Source organism: Pan paniscus, chromosome 15 (genome assembly GCF_029289425.2).
Source record: "Pan paniscus chromosome 15, NHGRI_mPanPan1-v2.0_pri, whole genome shotgun sequence".
NCBI classification, from domain to species: Eukaryota; Metazoa; Chordata; class Mammalia; order Primates; family Hominidae; genus Pan; species Pan paniscus.
The window spans coordinates 89812340-89828984 of NC_073264.2; the positions used below are offsets into that span (position 1 = coordinate 89812340).

The 16645-nt window shown below is 40.9% G+C and overlaps 1 protein-coding gene across 6 annotated transcripts in view; it reads right to left on the reverse strand.

Annotated features, from left to right (window-relative positions):
- EML5 (EMAP like 5) overlaps nucleotides 1–16645 on the reverse strand; it is a 180804-nt gene that overhangs the window by 50203 nt on the left and 113956 nt on the right. For 5 of the 6 annotated variants that reach the window (XR_010109831.1, XR_008620952.1, XM_014347688.4 and 2 more), the window contains exon 22: nucleotides 121–273. Coding sequence is in view for 4 of the 6 variants with exons in the window: in XM_014347688.4 (XP_014203174.2) it covers nucleotides 121–273 (153 nt within the window). In the remaining 2 variants the exon portion in view is untranslated. Of the gene's footprint in view, nucleotides 1–120; nucleotides 274–9154; nucleotides 15368–16645 lie in introns of those variants that run through there. The other variant, XM_055097934.3, reaches the window with a different exon arrangement.

Below are 16645 nucleotides of genomic sequence, written 5' to 3' on the forward strand. Positions count from 1 at the left end.
TCTTCTAGTAAAAAAGTTAAGTTCTGAGATAACATAACAGTTAATAAAAATTATACATTGATACATTTATACACTGCCAGACCCAAGTTAATACTCAAATACAATTTCAATGGATCTTACCAGGAGAAAATCGAATATCTGAAATCATATCTTTTCTGTGATGAAAAGACACAAGATCCTCTAGAGTATCCGCATTTGCCATTAAGAAGCTTCCATCGTTGAGACCTACGGCTAAAGCTTTACCATCAGGAGAAAAACAGCAACACCTCCCACCTGAAAGAGAAAGAGTATATTAGGCAATTTTCCCTTTTTTCTAATTTAAAGTATGGGCCAGGTGTGGTGGCTCATGCCTATAATCCAAGCACTCTGGGGAGCTGAGGCAGGAGGACTGCCTGAGGCCAGGAGGTTAAGACCAGCCTGGGCAACATAGCAAGACCCCATCTCTGCCAGTAGGCAGAGTAGGGGAAGGGGCAAGGGGCAAAGGAGAAGGGGCGAGGGGGAAGAGAGAAGGGGGAAGAGAGAAGAGGGAAGGGAAGACAGGTAAGTAAGTAAATAAATAGACAGGCATGGTGGCACACACCTGTAGTCCCATTTACTTAGGAAGCTGAGGCGGGAGGACTGTTTGAGCCCAGGAGGTTGAGGGTGCAGTGAGCTATGATTGCACCACTGCACTCCAGCCTGGGTTACAGAGTGAGACCTTGCCTCAAAAAAAAAAAAAAAAAAAATTATTTGCTAAAAAGGTTGCCTCTTTATTATGGCTTCAAATCAATATTAAAAAGGAGTCGAGATACAGATTAAGTTTTCTATAGAAGTCAATGGTATGGAATTCTAAGCAGGAATGAAACTCACTTCTGAATACAACAAAAGCAAGTATGGATATTTACCTTAAAAGAAATTAAGTTGATGAAAAAGAATGAGAGATTTTAATTAACATAAAAAGCCAATGATATATGTGGAAGTTTTGCAGAGTAGGTTTTACCTTTGTAGCTTCTTTCCAAAAAAACAGAAATTTAAGAAATAAGTCATCTTTATAAAAGTAATTTTTTTTTAGATGGAATTTCCCTCTTGTTGCCCAGGGTGGAGTGCAATGGCATGATCTCAGCTCACTGCAACCTCCGCCTCCTGGGTTCAAGTGATTCTCCTGCCTCAGCTTCCCAAGTAGCTGGGATTACAGGCATGTGCCACCAGGCCTGGCTACTTTTGTATTTTTAGTAGAGATGGGGTTTCACCATGTTGGTCAGGCTGGTCCTGAACTCCTGACCTCAGGTGAACCACCTGCCTCAGACTCTCAAAGTGCTGGGATTACAGGCGTGAGCCACAGCACCTGGCCTATGAAACTAAAATATTTTTTAAAATCTAATAGGCCATTATTAAAGGTAGGAAGATACATCTATATATATAAGTTTCAGAACCATATATGAAATGATATTTTTGTTATTAATGATAAATTAATATCATTCATTAATGTCATTAATGATGTTAACATTTGTAAAAATAAGGGTTAGTGCTGCATTGATAAACACAAAAAAGGGCTTACCCTAACAGCAAGGGTTGCAGCAAACATATTCAAAAGCCCTAAGGGTTTTGGTATCTTGTATGAAATCTGATGAGGAAAGGACAGGGTATATACAGAATGAAAAGTTATAGCATAAGTTGAGAACAAGTAGTCATTTAATTATCAAGCATACATTGGAAATGAAGAAATCTAAGATGTGATTTCTCAGATTTGAGAGTCAAGAGATGATGATGACCTGGAGCTGGGTGGCAGCAGTGGAGGTGATAAGAGGAAGGATTTGGATATATTTCAAAGATAGAGCTGGCAGAACTTTGACCAACTGGATGTGGGGTGAAACGCGTCAAGGGCATGGTTTTGCTTGAGTGGTGATGCCATTTACTGAGATGGGATAAACTAGAGGAGGAACCAGTGCTTAGTTCTGTACAAATTAAGTTAAAGATGCCTATGAGAAGTTTAAGTGAAGACATGAAGGAGACAATTTAATATATGAATCCTTTTCAGGAGCTGCATATAACGTTTGTTATATGTATATCTTTATTTGTGTATATTAACTATTTGACTTTTCTCTCCTTTTTCTCCTTCATATTTTATACAAGTTTGCTGGAGGTTAACTTTACAATTTTGTGTTAAAAGAATATTCCTTGTGTTAAAAGAATATAAGACCGTGACTAAATTTGAGAATAGCGTAGGTCTTCTCTCTTTAGGGGTGAGAACTACTTCACTTGTACCAAGGGTAGCTGCATCTCTTTGGGTAGAAACATAAGGTTAGTTCTGTGATTGTACTGAAATTCAAATGTGTGTATAAAGGTTCATGTGGATCCTGACTAGCCAGAGGGGAAGACTGTGCTGGTTATTAATTTATTGCCTCTCAGTTCCAAATCTGCCACTTTGGGCCTCACAGACTTTTTTGCTAGCTTGCCAGTAGAGGGAGCTGGAGAGACACTAAAAGGCCAAAATAGAAGTGACTCCCTTCCTCCAGTGTGCTGTTTTACTAACAGAACCAGGGCACTGGCATGAAGGGGGCCTGATAGCATTCACCAGAGTGGCAGCCCCAACTGCCTCTTTCAGCAAGTTTCTCCACCATCACTGTAATGGCTCTAACGATTTAGCTGCAATTTGCGGACTTCAGGAAGATTCTCTGGCAGGAGTGCTCACAGTTCAATGATTTTGCCCTAGGTTAAGCTCTTCAAGCAGTGGTTCTGACCATTCAGCTCTGGCCTGCTGCCTCTGGCAAGCTTCTCCTTCACCAAGTGACTACTCTCACTGTTCCACTGAGGGCTGCACCCTCTGGCAAGCTTTTTTGCCACAAGCTCACTGAATGTTCTGGTGGCAGCCACACCATTTCCAAACAGGTCTGAATCACCTTTAACTTGTTCACTCTCCCTTAGTACTAGGGTTGGTAGCTGCTTTCTATGGTGGCTACCTCTAAGGCTTTTTCAGTAGGTAATCACTTTTTGCTAGTTAGCAATTCTTTTTATTAAATTCCCACTGTTCAAATAAGCCTTGTAGTCTCATCTTCTGACTGGACAGTGACCGACTGAATCTAAAGTGTGAGTGTACATATGAAAAGAAAAGTCCGGGGAGAAGCGCTGGAGCAGTCCTAAATGCAGAGTGCAGGAAGAAGAGATACCGCTAGCAAAGGAAACAGAAAAAGGGAGTCAGTGAAGTAGAGAGAAGAAACAGACACGCACGGGTTCCAGAGACAAGTGAATAAAGTATTTCAGAAAAAAAAAAAGGGAATGATAAATTGTGTCAAAAACTGCTGTGAGGTGAATACACTGAGAACCAGGAAGTGATCAACAGATTGGCAGCAGGTTAAATGGACAAGTAGGGAAAAAAGCCTAATTGGAGTGGGTTATGGAGCTACTGTCATGTGAACACACAGAGAAGGGCGCCTCAACTATTTTGAGGAGTTCTGCTACAAAAGAGGGAAGAGAAACAGAATAGTAGTGAGGTCAATTATCACAGTTCCCTGTTTTACTCAATGCTTATTCTGCTGGTTGGGTGCAGGCATAAAGCAGGTAGAAAGTTGAGTTTAAGGGAAGATTAATATAGTAAGTATCCTTTAAAATTCATAGCTGAGATCATTGAAAAATTAGAAACATTTTCTAGTTATCAAAATTAAAAGGGGAGCAGAAAACCAGAGCAAAAAAGCCACATTTGGAAGGGGAGGGGCCAAGAAAGCCAACTACAAACAGCTGTGGTCAGAGGCTCCCACCAAGAAGACCGAAAACAGCAAGTGAATCCTGCACCAGCAACTGAGGTATCCAGGTTCTCTCATTGGGACTGACAAGGTGGTTGGCATGACCCATGGAGAGTGAGGAAAAGCAGAGTGGAGTGACAGCCCACCTGGGAGCTGCACAGGACAAGGGGAGCTCCCACTCCCAGCCAAGAGAGGCAGTGAGTGATTGTGCTATCCTGCCCGGGAAACCACACTTTTTCCATGGATCTGTGCAACTGGTGGATCAGGAGATCCCCCCCGTGAGCCCATGCCACCAGTTCCTTGAGTCCCAAGCATAGAGCTGCACAGATTCTCAGTGGCCACTTAGCTACAGACTGCCGAAGACTACCAAGTTCCTGGGGGAAGGGACAGCCGTCATCACTTTGGCTGTCTGCTGCCTCAGATGACTGAGCTCCCTGGGCGAGGGGCAGCAGACATCACTGCAGCTAGTCTGCCATTTCTCCTCTGACGGTGCCTGGGAAAATAGACAGTTTAGACCCAGGAGGAATTCACCACAGTGCAGCACAGAGGCTGTGGCAGATGGTGGCCAGACTGCCTCTTTAGGTCGGACCCTGACCATAACCCCTCACTGTGCGGGGCCTCCCTGCAGGAATTTCAGCAACTCCAGCCAGAGGTTTGTGGACAGAACTCTGATCTCCCAGGGACTGAGCTCCTAGAGGGGAGGGGCATCCGTGGTCTCCATGGATCAGCAGACTTAGTCTTTCCCTCTACCAGCTCTGAGGAATCTGGGCAGTCAGGACAAGTGGGATTTCCCCCAGTGTAATGCACCCCCTCTGCCAAGGGGTAGTCAGAGTGCTTCATTAAGTGGGTCCTGGATCCTGTACCTCCTGACTGGGTGAGACCACCCCAACAGGGGTTGCTAGACACCTTATACAGGGGCGTTTCCACTGGTATCAGTTCAGTGACCCTCTGGGACAGAGATCCCAGGGAAAGGAGCAGGCAGCTACCTTTACTGTTTTGCAGCCTCCACTGGTGATACCTCGAGGTGTGGGAGGGACCCAAGCAAAGAAGGTCTGGAGTGGACCTCCAGCAAACCTCAGCTGGAAGAGGAAGAGGGGCCTGACTGTTAAAAGAAAAACAGGCCAGGCATAGTGGCTCATGCCTGTAATCCCAGCACTTTTGGGAGGCCGAGGCAGGTGGATCATGTGGTCAGGAGTTCAAGACCAGCCTGACCAAGATGGTGAAACCCCATCTCTACTAAAAAAAACCAAAAAAAATTAGCTGGGTGTGGTAGCAGGTGCCTGTAATCCCAGCTACTTGGGAGGCTGAGGCAGAGAATTGCTTGAACTCAGGAAGTGGACGTTGCAGTGGGCCAAGATCACGCCACTGCACTCCAGCCTGGGTGATAGAGCAGGACTCCATCTCAAAAAAAAAAAAAAAAAAAAAAAAGGAGAAAAAAGAAAAACAAACAAACACCAACAACAAAAGCATCAACAAAAAAAGTCCCTGCAAAAACCTCATCCAAAGTTCAGCAGCCTCAAAGACTGAAGCTAGATAAACTCACAAAGATGAGACAGAATCAAAGAAAAAAAATGCTGCAAACTCAAAAAGCCAGAGTGCCTCTTCTCCTCCAAATTAACACAACACCTCTCCAGCAAGGGCACAGAACTGGGCAAAGGCTGAGATGGATGAATTGACAGAAGTAGGCTTCAGAAGGTGGGTAATAATGAATTTTGCTGAGCTAAAGGAACAAGTTCTAACCCGATGCAAAGAAGCTAAGCGCCATGATAAAACATTACAGGAGCTGTTAACCAGAATAACCAGTTTAGAGAAGAACACAAATGACCTGAAGGAGCTGAAAAACACAACCAAGAATGTTACAATGCAACCACAAGTATCAATAACTGAATAGACCAAGCACAGGAAAGAATTTCAGAGCTTGAAGACTATCTTGCTGAAATAAGATACACATACAAGATTAGAGAAAAAAAAAAAAAGGATGAAAAGGAATGAGCAAAACCTCTGAGAACTACGGGATTATGTAGAAAGACTGAACCTATGACTGACTGGGGTACCTGAACAGAACAAAGTTGTAAAACATACTTCAGGATATCATCCAGGAGAACTTCCCCAACCTAACAAGACAGGCCAAAATTCAAATTCAGGCAATCCAGAGAACCCCAGTAAGATACTCCATGAGAAGATCAACCCCATGATACATAATCATCAGATTCTCCAAGGTCAAAATGAAGGAAAAAAATGTTAAGGGCAGTCAGAGATAAAGTCAGGTCACCTACAAAGGGGAGCCCATCAGACTAACAGCAGACTTCTCAGCAGAAGCCCTACAAGTCAGGAGACACTAGGGGCCAATATTCAACATTCTTAAAGAATTTCCAACTCAGAATTTCATATCCAGCCAAACTAAGCCTCATAAGTGAAGGAGAAATAAACTCCTTTTTAGACAAGCAAATGCTGAGGGAATTGGTCACCATCGGGCCTGCCTTGCAAGAGCTCCCGAAGGAAGCACTAAATATGGAAAGGAAAAAGTGTTACCAGCCACTGCAAAAACACACTGAAGTACGAAAATCAATGATACTATGAAGCAACTACATTAAGTGTGCAACATAACCAGCTAGCATCACGATGACAGGATCAAATTCACACATAACAATATTAACCTTAAATGTAAATTGGCTAAATGCCCCAAATTAAAAGACAGAGAATGGCATGCTGATAAAGAGTCACAACCCATTGGTGTGCTATATTCAAGAGATCTATCTCATGTGTAAAGACACATACAGGCTCAAAATAAAGGGATGGAGGAAAATTTACCAAGCAAATGGAAAGCAGGAAAAAGCAGGGAGTGCAATCCTAGTTTCTAACAAAACAGATTTTAAACCAAAAAAGATCAAAAAAGACAAAGATGGGCATTGTATAATGGAAATGGGATCAATTCAACAAGTAAAGCTAACTATCCTAAATATACATGCACCCAGTTCAGGAGCACCCAGATTCATAAAACAAGTTCTTAGAGACCTACGAAGAGACAACCTAGACTCCCACATAATAATAGTGGGAGACTTTAACACCCTACTGTCAACATTAGATCATCAAGACAGAAAATTAACAAAGATATTCAGGACTTGAACTCAGCTCCGGATCAAGCGGACCTGATAGATATCTACAGAACTCTCCAACCAAAAACAATAGAATATACTTTCTTCTTGGCACCACATAGCACGTACCCTAAAATCGATCACATAATTGAAAGTAAAACACTCCTCAGCAAGTACAAAAGAACTGAAATCATAACAGTCTCTCAGACCACAGCACTATCAAATTAGAACCCAAGATTAAGAAAATCATTTAAAACCACATAACTACACAGAAATTGAACAACCTGCTCCTAAATGACTCCTGGGTAAATAATGAAATTAAGGCAGAGATCAAGAAGTCCTTTGAAACCAATAAGAACATGGAGACAAGATACCAGAATCTCTGGGACACAGCTAAAGCAGTTTTAAGAGGGAAATGTATAGCCCTAAGTGCCCACATCAAAAAGCTAGAAAGATCTCAAATTGACACCCTAATATCACAACTAAAAGAACTAGAGAACCAAGAGCAAACAAACCCCGAAGCTAGCAGAAGACAAGAAATAACCAAGATCAGAGCAGAACTGAAGGAGATAGAGACACGAAAAGCGCTTCAAAAAATATTAATGAATCCAGGGGTCGGTTTTTGAAAAAAATTAATAAAATAGATCATTAGCTAGACAAGAAAAGAGAGAAGAATCAAATCGACACAATAAAAAATGATAAAGGGGACATCACCACTGATCCCACAGAAATACAAACAACCATCAGAGAATACTATAAACACCTCTATGCAAATAAAATAGAAAATCTGGAAGAAATGGATAAATTCCTGGACACATACACTCTCCAAAGACGGAACCAGGAAGAAGTTGAATCCCTGAATAGACCAATAACAGTTCTGAAATTTAGGCAGTAATAAATAGTCTACCAACCAAAAAGAGCCCAGGACCAGAGAGATTTACAGCTGAATTCTACCAGAGGTACAAAGAGGAGCTGGTACCATTTCTTCTGAAACTATTCCAAACAGCTGAAAAAAAGGGACTCCTCCCTAACTCATTTTTTGAGGCCAGCATCATCTTGATACCAAAACCTGGCAGAGATGCAACAAAAAAAAGAAAACTCCAGGCCAATATGACTGAAGAATATTGATGCAAAAGTCCTCAATAAAATACTGGCAAACTGAATCCAGCAGCACATCAAAGATTATCCACCACAATCAAGCTGTCTTCATCCCCAGGATGCTAGGCTTGTTCAACACACACAAATCAATAAACATAATTCATCACATAAACAGATCTAAAGACAAAGACCATATGATTATCTCAGTATATGCAGAAAAGGCCTTTGATAAAATTCAACATCCCATCATGTTAAAAATTCTCAATAAACTAGGTATTGATGGAACATACCTCAAAATAATAATGATAAACCCACAGTGAGTATCATACTGAATGGGCAGAAGCTGGAAGCATTCCCCTTGAAAACCAGCACAAGACAAGGATGCCTTCTCTCACCACTCCTATTCAACATAGTATTGGAAGTTCTGGCCAGGGCCATCAGACAAGAGAAAGAAATAAAGTGTATTCCAATAGGAAGAGAGGAAATAAAACTGTTTTCTGTTTGCAGATGATATGATAGTATGTCTAGAAAACCCCATTATCTCAGCCCAAAAGCTTCTTAAGCTGATACGCAACTTCAGCAAAGTCAAAGGATACAAAATCAATGTGCAAAAATTACAAGCATTCCTATATACCAACAACAGAAAACAGAGAGCCAAATCATGAATGAATTCCTGTTCACAATTGCTATGAAGAGAATAAAATACCTAGGAATATAGCTAACAAGGGAAGTGAAGGACCTCTTCAAAAACTACAAACCACTGCTCAAGGAAATAAAAGAGGACAGAAACAAATGAAATAATTCCATGTTCATACATAGGAAGAATAAATATTGTGAAATGGCCATACTGCCCGTTATTAGTCTGTTCTCACACTGCTATGAAGAAATACCTGGCTGGGTGTGGTGGCTGACACCTGTAATCCCACCATTTTGGAAGGCTGAGGTGGGCGGATCACTTGATATCAGGAGTTCAAGACCAGCCTGGCCAACATAGTGAAACCTTGTCTCTACTAAAAGTACAAAAATTAGCCAGGCATGGTAGCGCATGTCTGTAATCTCAGCTACTCAGGAGGCTGAGGCAGGAGAATCACTTGAACCCAGGAGGTGGAGGTTGCAGTGAGCTCAGATTGTGCCACTGCACTTCAGGCTGGGCTAAAAGGGTGAGACTTCATCTCAAAAACAACAACAACAACAACAATAAAAACCCTGAGACTTGGTAATTTATAAAGGAAAGAGATTTAATTGACTCACAGTTCTGTATTTCTGAGGAGGCCTCATGAAACTTACAATCATAGCAGAAGGCAAAGGAGAAGCAGGCACCTTCTTCACAGGGCAGCAGGATGGAGTGAGTACAAACAGGTGAAATCCCAGACACATAAAACCATCAGATGTCGTGAGACTCACTATCACGAGAACAGCACAGGAAAGACCCGCCCCCATGATTCAATTACCTCCCACCAAGTCCCTCCCACAACACGTGTGAATTCGAGATGAGATTTGGGTGGGGACACAGTTAAACCACATCATTCTGACCCTGGCACTCCCCAAATTTCATGTCCTCACATTTCAAACCCAATCGTGCCTTCCCAACAGTCCACCAAAGTCTTAACTCATTTCAGCATTAACTCAAAAGTCCACAGTCTAACATCTCATCTGGGACAAGGCAAGTCCCTTCCACCTATGAGCTTGTAAAATCAAAAGCAAGTTACTTACTTCCTAGATACAATGGGGGTACAGGCATTGGATAATACAGCTGTCCCAAATAGGGGAAACTGGCCAAAACCAAGGGGTTACAGGCCCCATTCAAGTCCAAAATCCAGCAGGGCAGTCAGATCTTAAAGTTCCAGTGATCTCCTTTGACTCCATGTCTCACATCCAGGCCACACTGATGCAAGAGGTGGGTTCCCATGGTCTTGGGCAGCTCTGCCCCTGTGGTTTTGCAGAGTATAGCCCCCTTCCTGGCTGCTTTCACAGGCTGGCATTCAGTGCCTGTGGCTTTTCCAGGCACATGGTGCAAGCTGTCAGTTGTTCTACCATTCTGAGGTCTGAAGGATGGTTGCCCTCTTCTCATACCTCCACTAGGCGGTGCCCCAGTAGGGACTCTGTATGGGGGCTCCAACCCCACATTTCCCTTTCGCACTGCCCTAGCAGAGGTTCTTCATGAGGTCCCTGCCTTTGCAGCAAACTTCTGCCTGGGCATCCAGGCATTTCCATACATCCTCTGAAATCTAGGTGGAGGTTCCCAAACCTCAATTCTTGACTTCTGTGCACCTGCAGGCTCAACACCACATGGAAGCTGCCAAGGCTTGAGGCTTCTGATCTGAAACAACAGTCCGAGCTGTACTTTGGCCCCTTTTAGCTATGGATGGAGCTGCTGGAATGCAGGGTACCAAGTCCCTAGGCTGCACAGAGTAGAGGGGCCCATGGCCTGGCCCACAAAACCATCTTTTCCTCCTAGGCCTCCAGGCCTGTGATGGGAGGGGCTGCCGTGAAGACTTCTGACATGCCCTGGAGACACTTTCCCCATTGTTTTGGGAATTAACATTCAGCTCCTCATTATTTATGCAAACTTCTGCAGCTGGCTTGAATTTCACCTCAGAAAATGAGATATTCTTTTCTGTCACAGTCAGGCCGCAAATTTCCTGAACTTTTATGCTCTGGTTCCCTTTAAAAACTGAATACTTCAAACAACACCAAAGTCACCTCGTGAATAATTTGTTGCTTAGAAATTTCTTCTACCAGATACCCTAAATCATCTCCCTCAAGTTCAAAGTTCCACAAATCTCCAGGGCAGAGGGAAAATGCCACCAGTCTCTTTGCTAAAACATAAGAAGAGTCACCTTTGTTCCAGTTCCCAACAAGTTCCTCATCTCCATCTGAGACCACCTCAGCCTGGATTTCATTGCCTGTGTCATCATCAGCATTTTGGTCAAAGCCATTCTACAAGTCTCTAAGAAGTTCCAAACTTTCTTACATTTTCCTGTCTGCTTCTGAGCCCTCCAAACTGTTCCAACCTCTGCCTGTTACCCAGTTTCAAAGCTGCTTCCACATTTTCAGGTATCTTTTCAGCAGCATCCCACTCTACTGGTACCAATTTACTGTATTAGTCCGTTCTCACACTGCTATGAAGAAATACCTGAGACTAGGCAATTTATAAAGGAAAGAGATTTAACTGACTCACAGTTCCACATTGCTGAGGAAGTCCCAGGAAACTTACAATCATGGCAGAAGCCAAAGGAGAAGCAGGCACCTTCTTCACAGGGTGGCAGGATAGAGTGAGTGGAAGTAGGTGAAATGCCAGACACATGAAACCATCAGAAGTCATTAGACTCACTATCACGAGAACAGCATGGGAAAGACCTGCCCCCATGATTTAATTACCTCCCACCAGGTCCCTCCCACAACATGTGGGAATTCAAGATGAGATCTGAGTGGGGACACAGCCAAACTATATCACTGCTCAAGGTAATTTATAGATTCAATGCTATTCCCAATAAACTACCATTGACATTCTTCACAGAATTAGAAAAAAACTACTTTAGAATTCATATGGAACCAAAAAAGAGCCCATATAGCCAAGACAATGCTAAGCCATAAAAACAAAGCTGGAGGCATCATGCTAATCCCACTTCAAGCTATACTACAAGGCTACAGTAACCAAAACATCATGGCCACTAGTACAAAAACAGACACATAGACCAAGGGAATAGAATAGAGATCTCAGATATAAGACCACATATCTATGTCCATTTGATCTTTGACAAACCTGACAAAAACAAGCAATGGGGAGAGGATTTCCTATTTATTTATTTGTTTGTTTGTATTTTTTCTGAGACAGAGTCTTGCTCTGTCTCCCAGGCTGACGTGCAGTGGCACAATCTTGGCTCACTGCAACCTTCACCTCCTGGGTTCAAGCAATTCTCTTGCCTAAGCCTCCCAAGTAGCTAGGACTACAGGCACACACCACCACACCTGGTTAATTTTTGTATTTTTAGTAGATACAGGGTCTCATCATATTGGCCAGACTGGTCTCGGACTCCTGAGCTCACACAATCTGCCCACCTTGGCCTCCCATAGTGCTAGGAGTACAGGAATGAGCCACCACACCTGGCCAGATTCCCTATTTAATAAATGATGCTGGGAAAACTGGCTAGCCACATGCAGAAAATTGAAGTTGGACCCCTTCCTTACACCTTATACAAAAATTAACTCAAGATGGATTAAAGACTTAAATGTAAAACCCAAAACTATAAAAACCCTAGAAGAAAATCTAGGCAATACCATTCAGGACACAGGTACAGGCAAAGATTTAATGATGAAAATGTCAAAAGCAATTGCAAAAAGGCAAAAATTGGCAAATGGGATCTAATTAAACTAAAGAGCTTCCTCACAGCAAAAGACTGTCATCAGAATGATCAGGCAATCTACAGAATGGGAGAAAATTTTTTGCAATCTGTCCATCTGACAAAGGTCTAATATCCAGAATCTACAAGGAACTTAAACAAATTCACAAGAAATAACCCCATTAAAAGGTGGGCAAAGGACATAAGCAAACAATTCTCAAAAGAAGACATTTATGCAGCTGAGAAACATATTTTAAAAAGCTCAACATCACTGATCACTAGAGAAATGCAAATCAAAACCACATTGAGATACCATCTCACACCAGTCAGAATGGCGATTATTAAACAGTCAAGAAACAATAGATGGTGCTAAGGCTGTGGAGAAATAGGAACACTTTTACTCTGTTGGTGTGAATGTAAATTAGCTCAACCATTGTGGAAGACGGTGATTCTTCAAAAACCTAGAACCAGAAACACCATTTGACCCAGCAATGTAATTACTGAGTATATACACAAAGGAATAGAAATCATTCTATTACAAAGATACATGCACACATATGTTCACTGCAGCACTATTCACAATAACAAAGACATGGAATCAACTCAAATGCCCATCGATGTTAGACTGGATAAAGAAAATGTGGTATATATACACCATGGGATACTATGCAGCCATAAAAAGTAACAAGATCATGTCCTTTGTGGGGACATGATGGAGCTGGAAGCTATTATCCTCAGCAAACTAACACAGGAACAGAAAACCAAATACTGCATGTTCTCCCTTATAAGTGGGAGCTGAACAATGAGAACTAAGGATACAGGGAGAGGAACACACACTGGGGCCTCTTGGGGGACAGGGAGGAGGGAGAGCATTGGGATAAATAGCTAATTCACATGGAGCTTAATATCTAGGTGATGGGTTGACAGGTGCAACAAGCCATCATGGCACACGTTTCCCTATGTGACAAACCTGCACATCCTGCACATGTATCCTGGAACTTAAAATAACATAAAATAAAAAAAAATTTTAAAGCCACATCTGCCCTAATGGCATAGGAGACTAGTCTTGCACCTGAACCTCCTAGACAAAACTGGAATTCATGAAGGGACATACATTAATTGTACTCATTATAGTACTAGCTTTCAAATTTTTGTTAATTTTAAGTTCCAAAATACTCATAGTGATTAATACCATTATTTCAAAATTTTAAAAAATCTGATCTCTGAATCATTAGCATCCAGAGTAAACATGGGTTATATTGTTTTGAAAAAAATTTTCTTCCCTCAAGTTTCACAGAGATAATAAAGGTCAACTAAGCAAAACTAATACTGTGAGAATAATTCTTATTCTAGCTTGAAGACTTTTTGAACACTGGAATATGAACACAGTATTGGCTTCCTAGAGGCTGTAACAAATGACCACAAACTGTGTGTCCTAAAACAACAGAAACCCATTCTCTCACAGTTCTGGAGACTAGAAATCTGAAATCAAGATGTTGGCAGAGCTATGCTCCGTTGTGAAAGTTCTTGGGAATAATCCTTCCTTGTTTCTCTCTAGCTTCTGGTGGTTGTAGCAATCCTTGGTGCTCCTTGGTTTATAGGTACATCACTCCAATCCTCTGCTTCCATCATCATGCTGCATTCTCCCAGTGTGTCTGTGTTCCTATATCTTCACATGGCCTTCTTATAAGGACATCAGTCACTGGATTTAGAGCCCAATCAAATCTAGTATGCCTTTGTCTTAAACTGATTATATCTGCTAATACTCTATATTTCTAAATGAGGACACATTCACAAGTACTGGGGGGTTAGAACTTCAACATATCTTTTCAGGGGGACACAACTCAACTCACAACAAATACAATAGTAATGAATTATAATTTCCTTCTACAAATCATAAATTTAAAGACAATGTAACCTGGAAATGCTTTCTTTAAAATAAATATTATAGCTTGCTATCAATAAAGGGGCTATAGCCAGGCATGGTGGCTCATGCTTGTAATCTTAGCACTTTGGGAGGCCAAGGTGGGCGGATCACTTGAGGTCAGGAGTTCAAGACCAGCCCGGCCAACATGGTGAAACTCCATCTCTACTAAAAATACAAAAATAAGCCAGCCGTGGTGGCGCACGCCTGTAGTCCCTGTTACTCGGGAGACTGAGGCAGAAGAATCGCTTGAACCCGGGAGGTGGAGGATGCACTGAGCTGAGATCATGCCACTGCACTCCAGCCTGGGTGATAGAGCAAGACTGTCTCAAAAAATAAAAATAAAAAGTAAAAAAATAAAGGTGCTATAGTCCCTACAAAAAAAAACTTTTTCAAAAAAATGTCCTTGAAGCCATCAAACAAGAGATAGTATTATCTGATGATACAAGAGTCACAGGAAATTTAGAACTGGATTATACTTATATTTTCATCATTACTCAGACTAGTGTATAGAATAGTGTATAGTATAGTGTAGCGTATAGTAAGGGCCTTTTAGGCCATTGGAAAAATTTGCTCAAAATTAATTACTTTTCAACTCAATAATACTATCATTAATAAACTTTGCTCCTTAAGGTTGCTTTAAAAGAAACATCAGTTATTTTATTTCAGTGTTTTATGCTGAAACTTTCTTCATTTTATGAAGTATTTACTTTTAGTAATTTACCAATTAAAATACTGCACAGCTATACTTATATTATGATTTTGTCTTTTTGTATTTCAATATACTAAACATTAAATTACATATTTAGTTTCACTAATTTTTACTTTAAATTTTTTTGACTCATGAATATCTTAAGAAATAAAATAGTTATTTAATTACATGCAATTTTTTTGGCAAAAACTCTCCAAACAGCATATTGTCATTTTCTTCTAGTATTACAACCATATCTCAGGAGAAAAAACAGAGAAACCTTTTTTTTAAAATGTGTCTGGCAATAAAGACTTTATGAAACAAGCTTATCTATCCTGGCCTGGGTTCTCCACAGAGAAGGAAAAATCATACTTGAGAATTCACAAACACAGGGTGGCTTTCATAAACCTTAGATTCAAATTTATTCTAATTACATGATTTATGTAATCCCAGTTAAATAAATTTTCAGTGGTTCTCGATGGTAGCACCCCAGACACCTGAAGAGAGAAACACAAAATCTCTGGAATTCATGAAGGGACATACATTAACTGTACTCATTATAGTACCAGCTTTCAAATTTTTATGTTAATTTTAGGTTCCAAAATACTCATAGTGATAATCTAATACCATTATTTCCAAATTTAAAAAAAATCTGATCTCTGAATCATTAGCATCCAGAGTAAACACGGGTTATATTGTTTTTCAAAAAAAAGTCCTCGATCCAGACATCATGGGATTCCCACACCCTCGATCCAGACATCATGGGATTCCCACAGGTAAAGTCCAATCAAACATGAACTTACAATACAAATTTAAAATGCACAAGAAGATGGACCACTAGGAGGGAGTCAGCAGAAAAAAAACAAAAACCAAAACAAAAAACAAGAAAACATCCAAAAGAATGGTAAGAAAAACACAGCATAATGAGATCCTTGGAGACAATTAGATTTTATATTCTTTATCTGAAACGGGTAGTTAAGATTAAAGATAGAAAAGAGTAAATCTAAAATATAAACAAGAAGTATGATGTTAAAATATCTCAGGCAAACTTGAAAACAAATAGAAGTTATAAAAATGACAATTATCAAAATTAACTAATGGGCAGCTTAAAAAACAGATGGGAATGAACTGCTATAAAGAGAATTAAAAACTAGAATAAAGATCTGAAAAAATCACACAGACGCCACATAGAGACAGACAGAAAACATGAAATGAACAAGACAAGGACTAATAGTGTAGAATTAAAAAACAGAAAGTTCATTTTAAACTTGGAATTGGCCGGGGGCCGTGGCTCACGCCTGTAATCCCAGCACTTTGGCAGGCCGAGGTGGGCAGATCATGAGGTCAGGAGATTGAGACCAGCCTGGCCAAGATGGGGAAACCCTGTCTCTCTACCCTGACAGCTTCATCTGCTTCCTACAAATGGGCTCGGTTCTATTTACAATATCCTTCCTCAACTGTCTACCCTTAGTTTTTAGTTCTTTTTTGAATTTTTTTTAGTCCCCACTATGCCTTAGAAAAGTTTCCAGTTCTAAATTATGTATGTATAGTCACAAAGGAGAGAAAAACTTAGCTTCTGTTTACCTTCTATATTCTTTATTCAACAAGTTATTGGAAATTTGCTCACTTTAGGCATGATGATAGGAGGTCCCATAAAGCCAAGACTGAGTACAATTACGTTTCTCTATGTGGCACCATAAGCAAGTAGACATTGAATAAATATTTCAACATATTTAAAGCCTTTTTAAAATGTGCCTAGTTTTGCTTTCTTATAT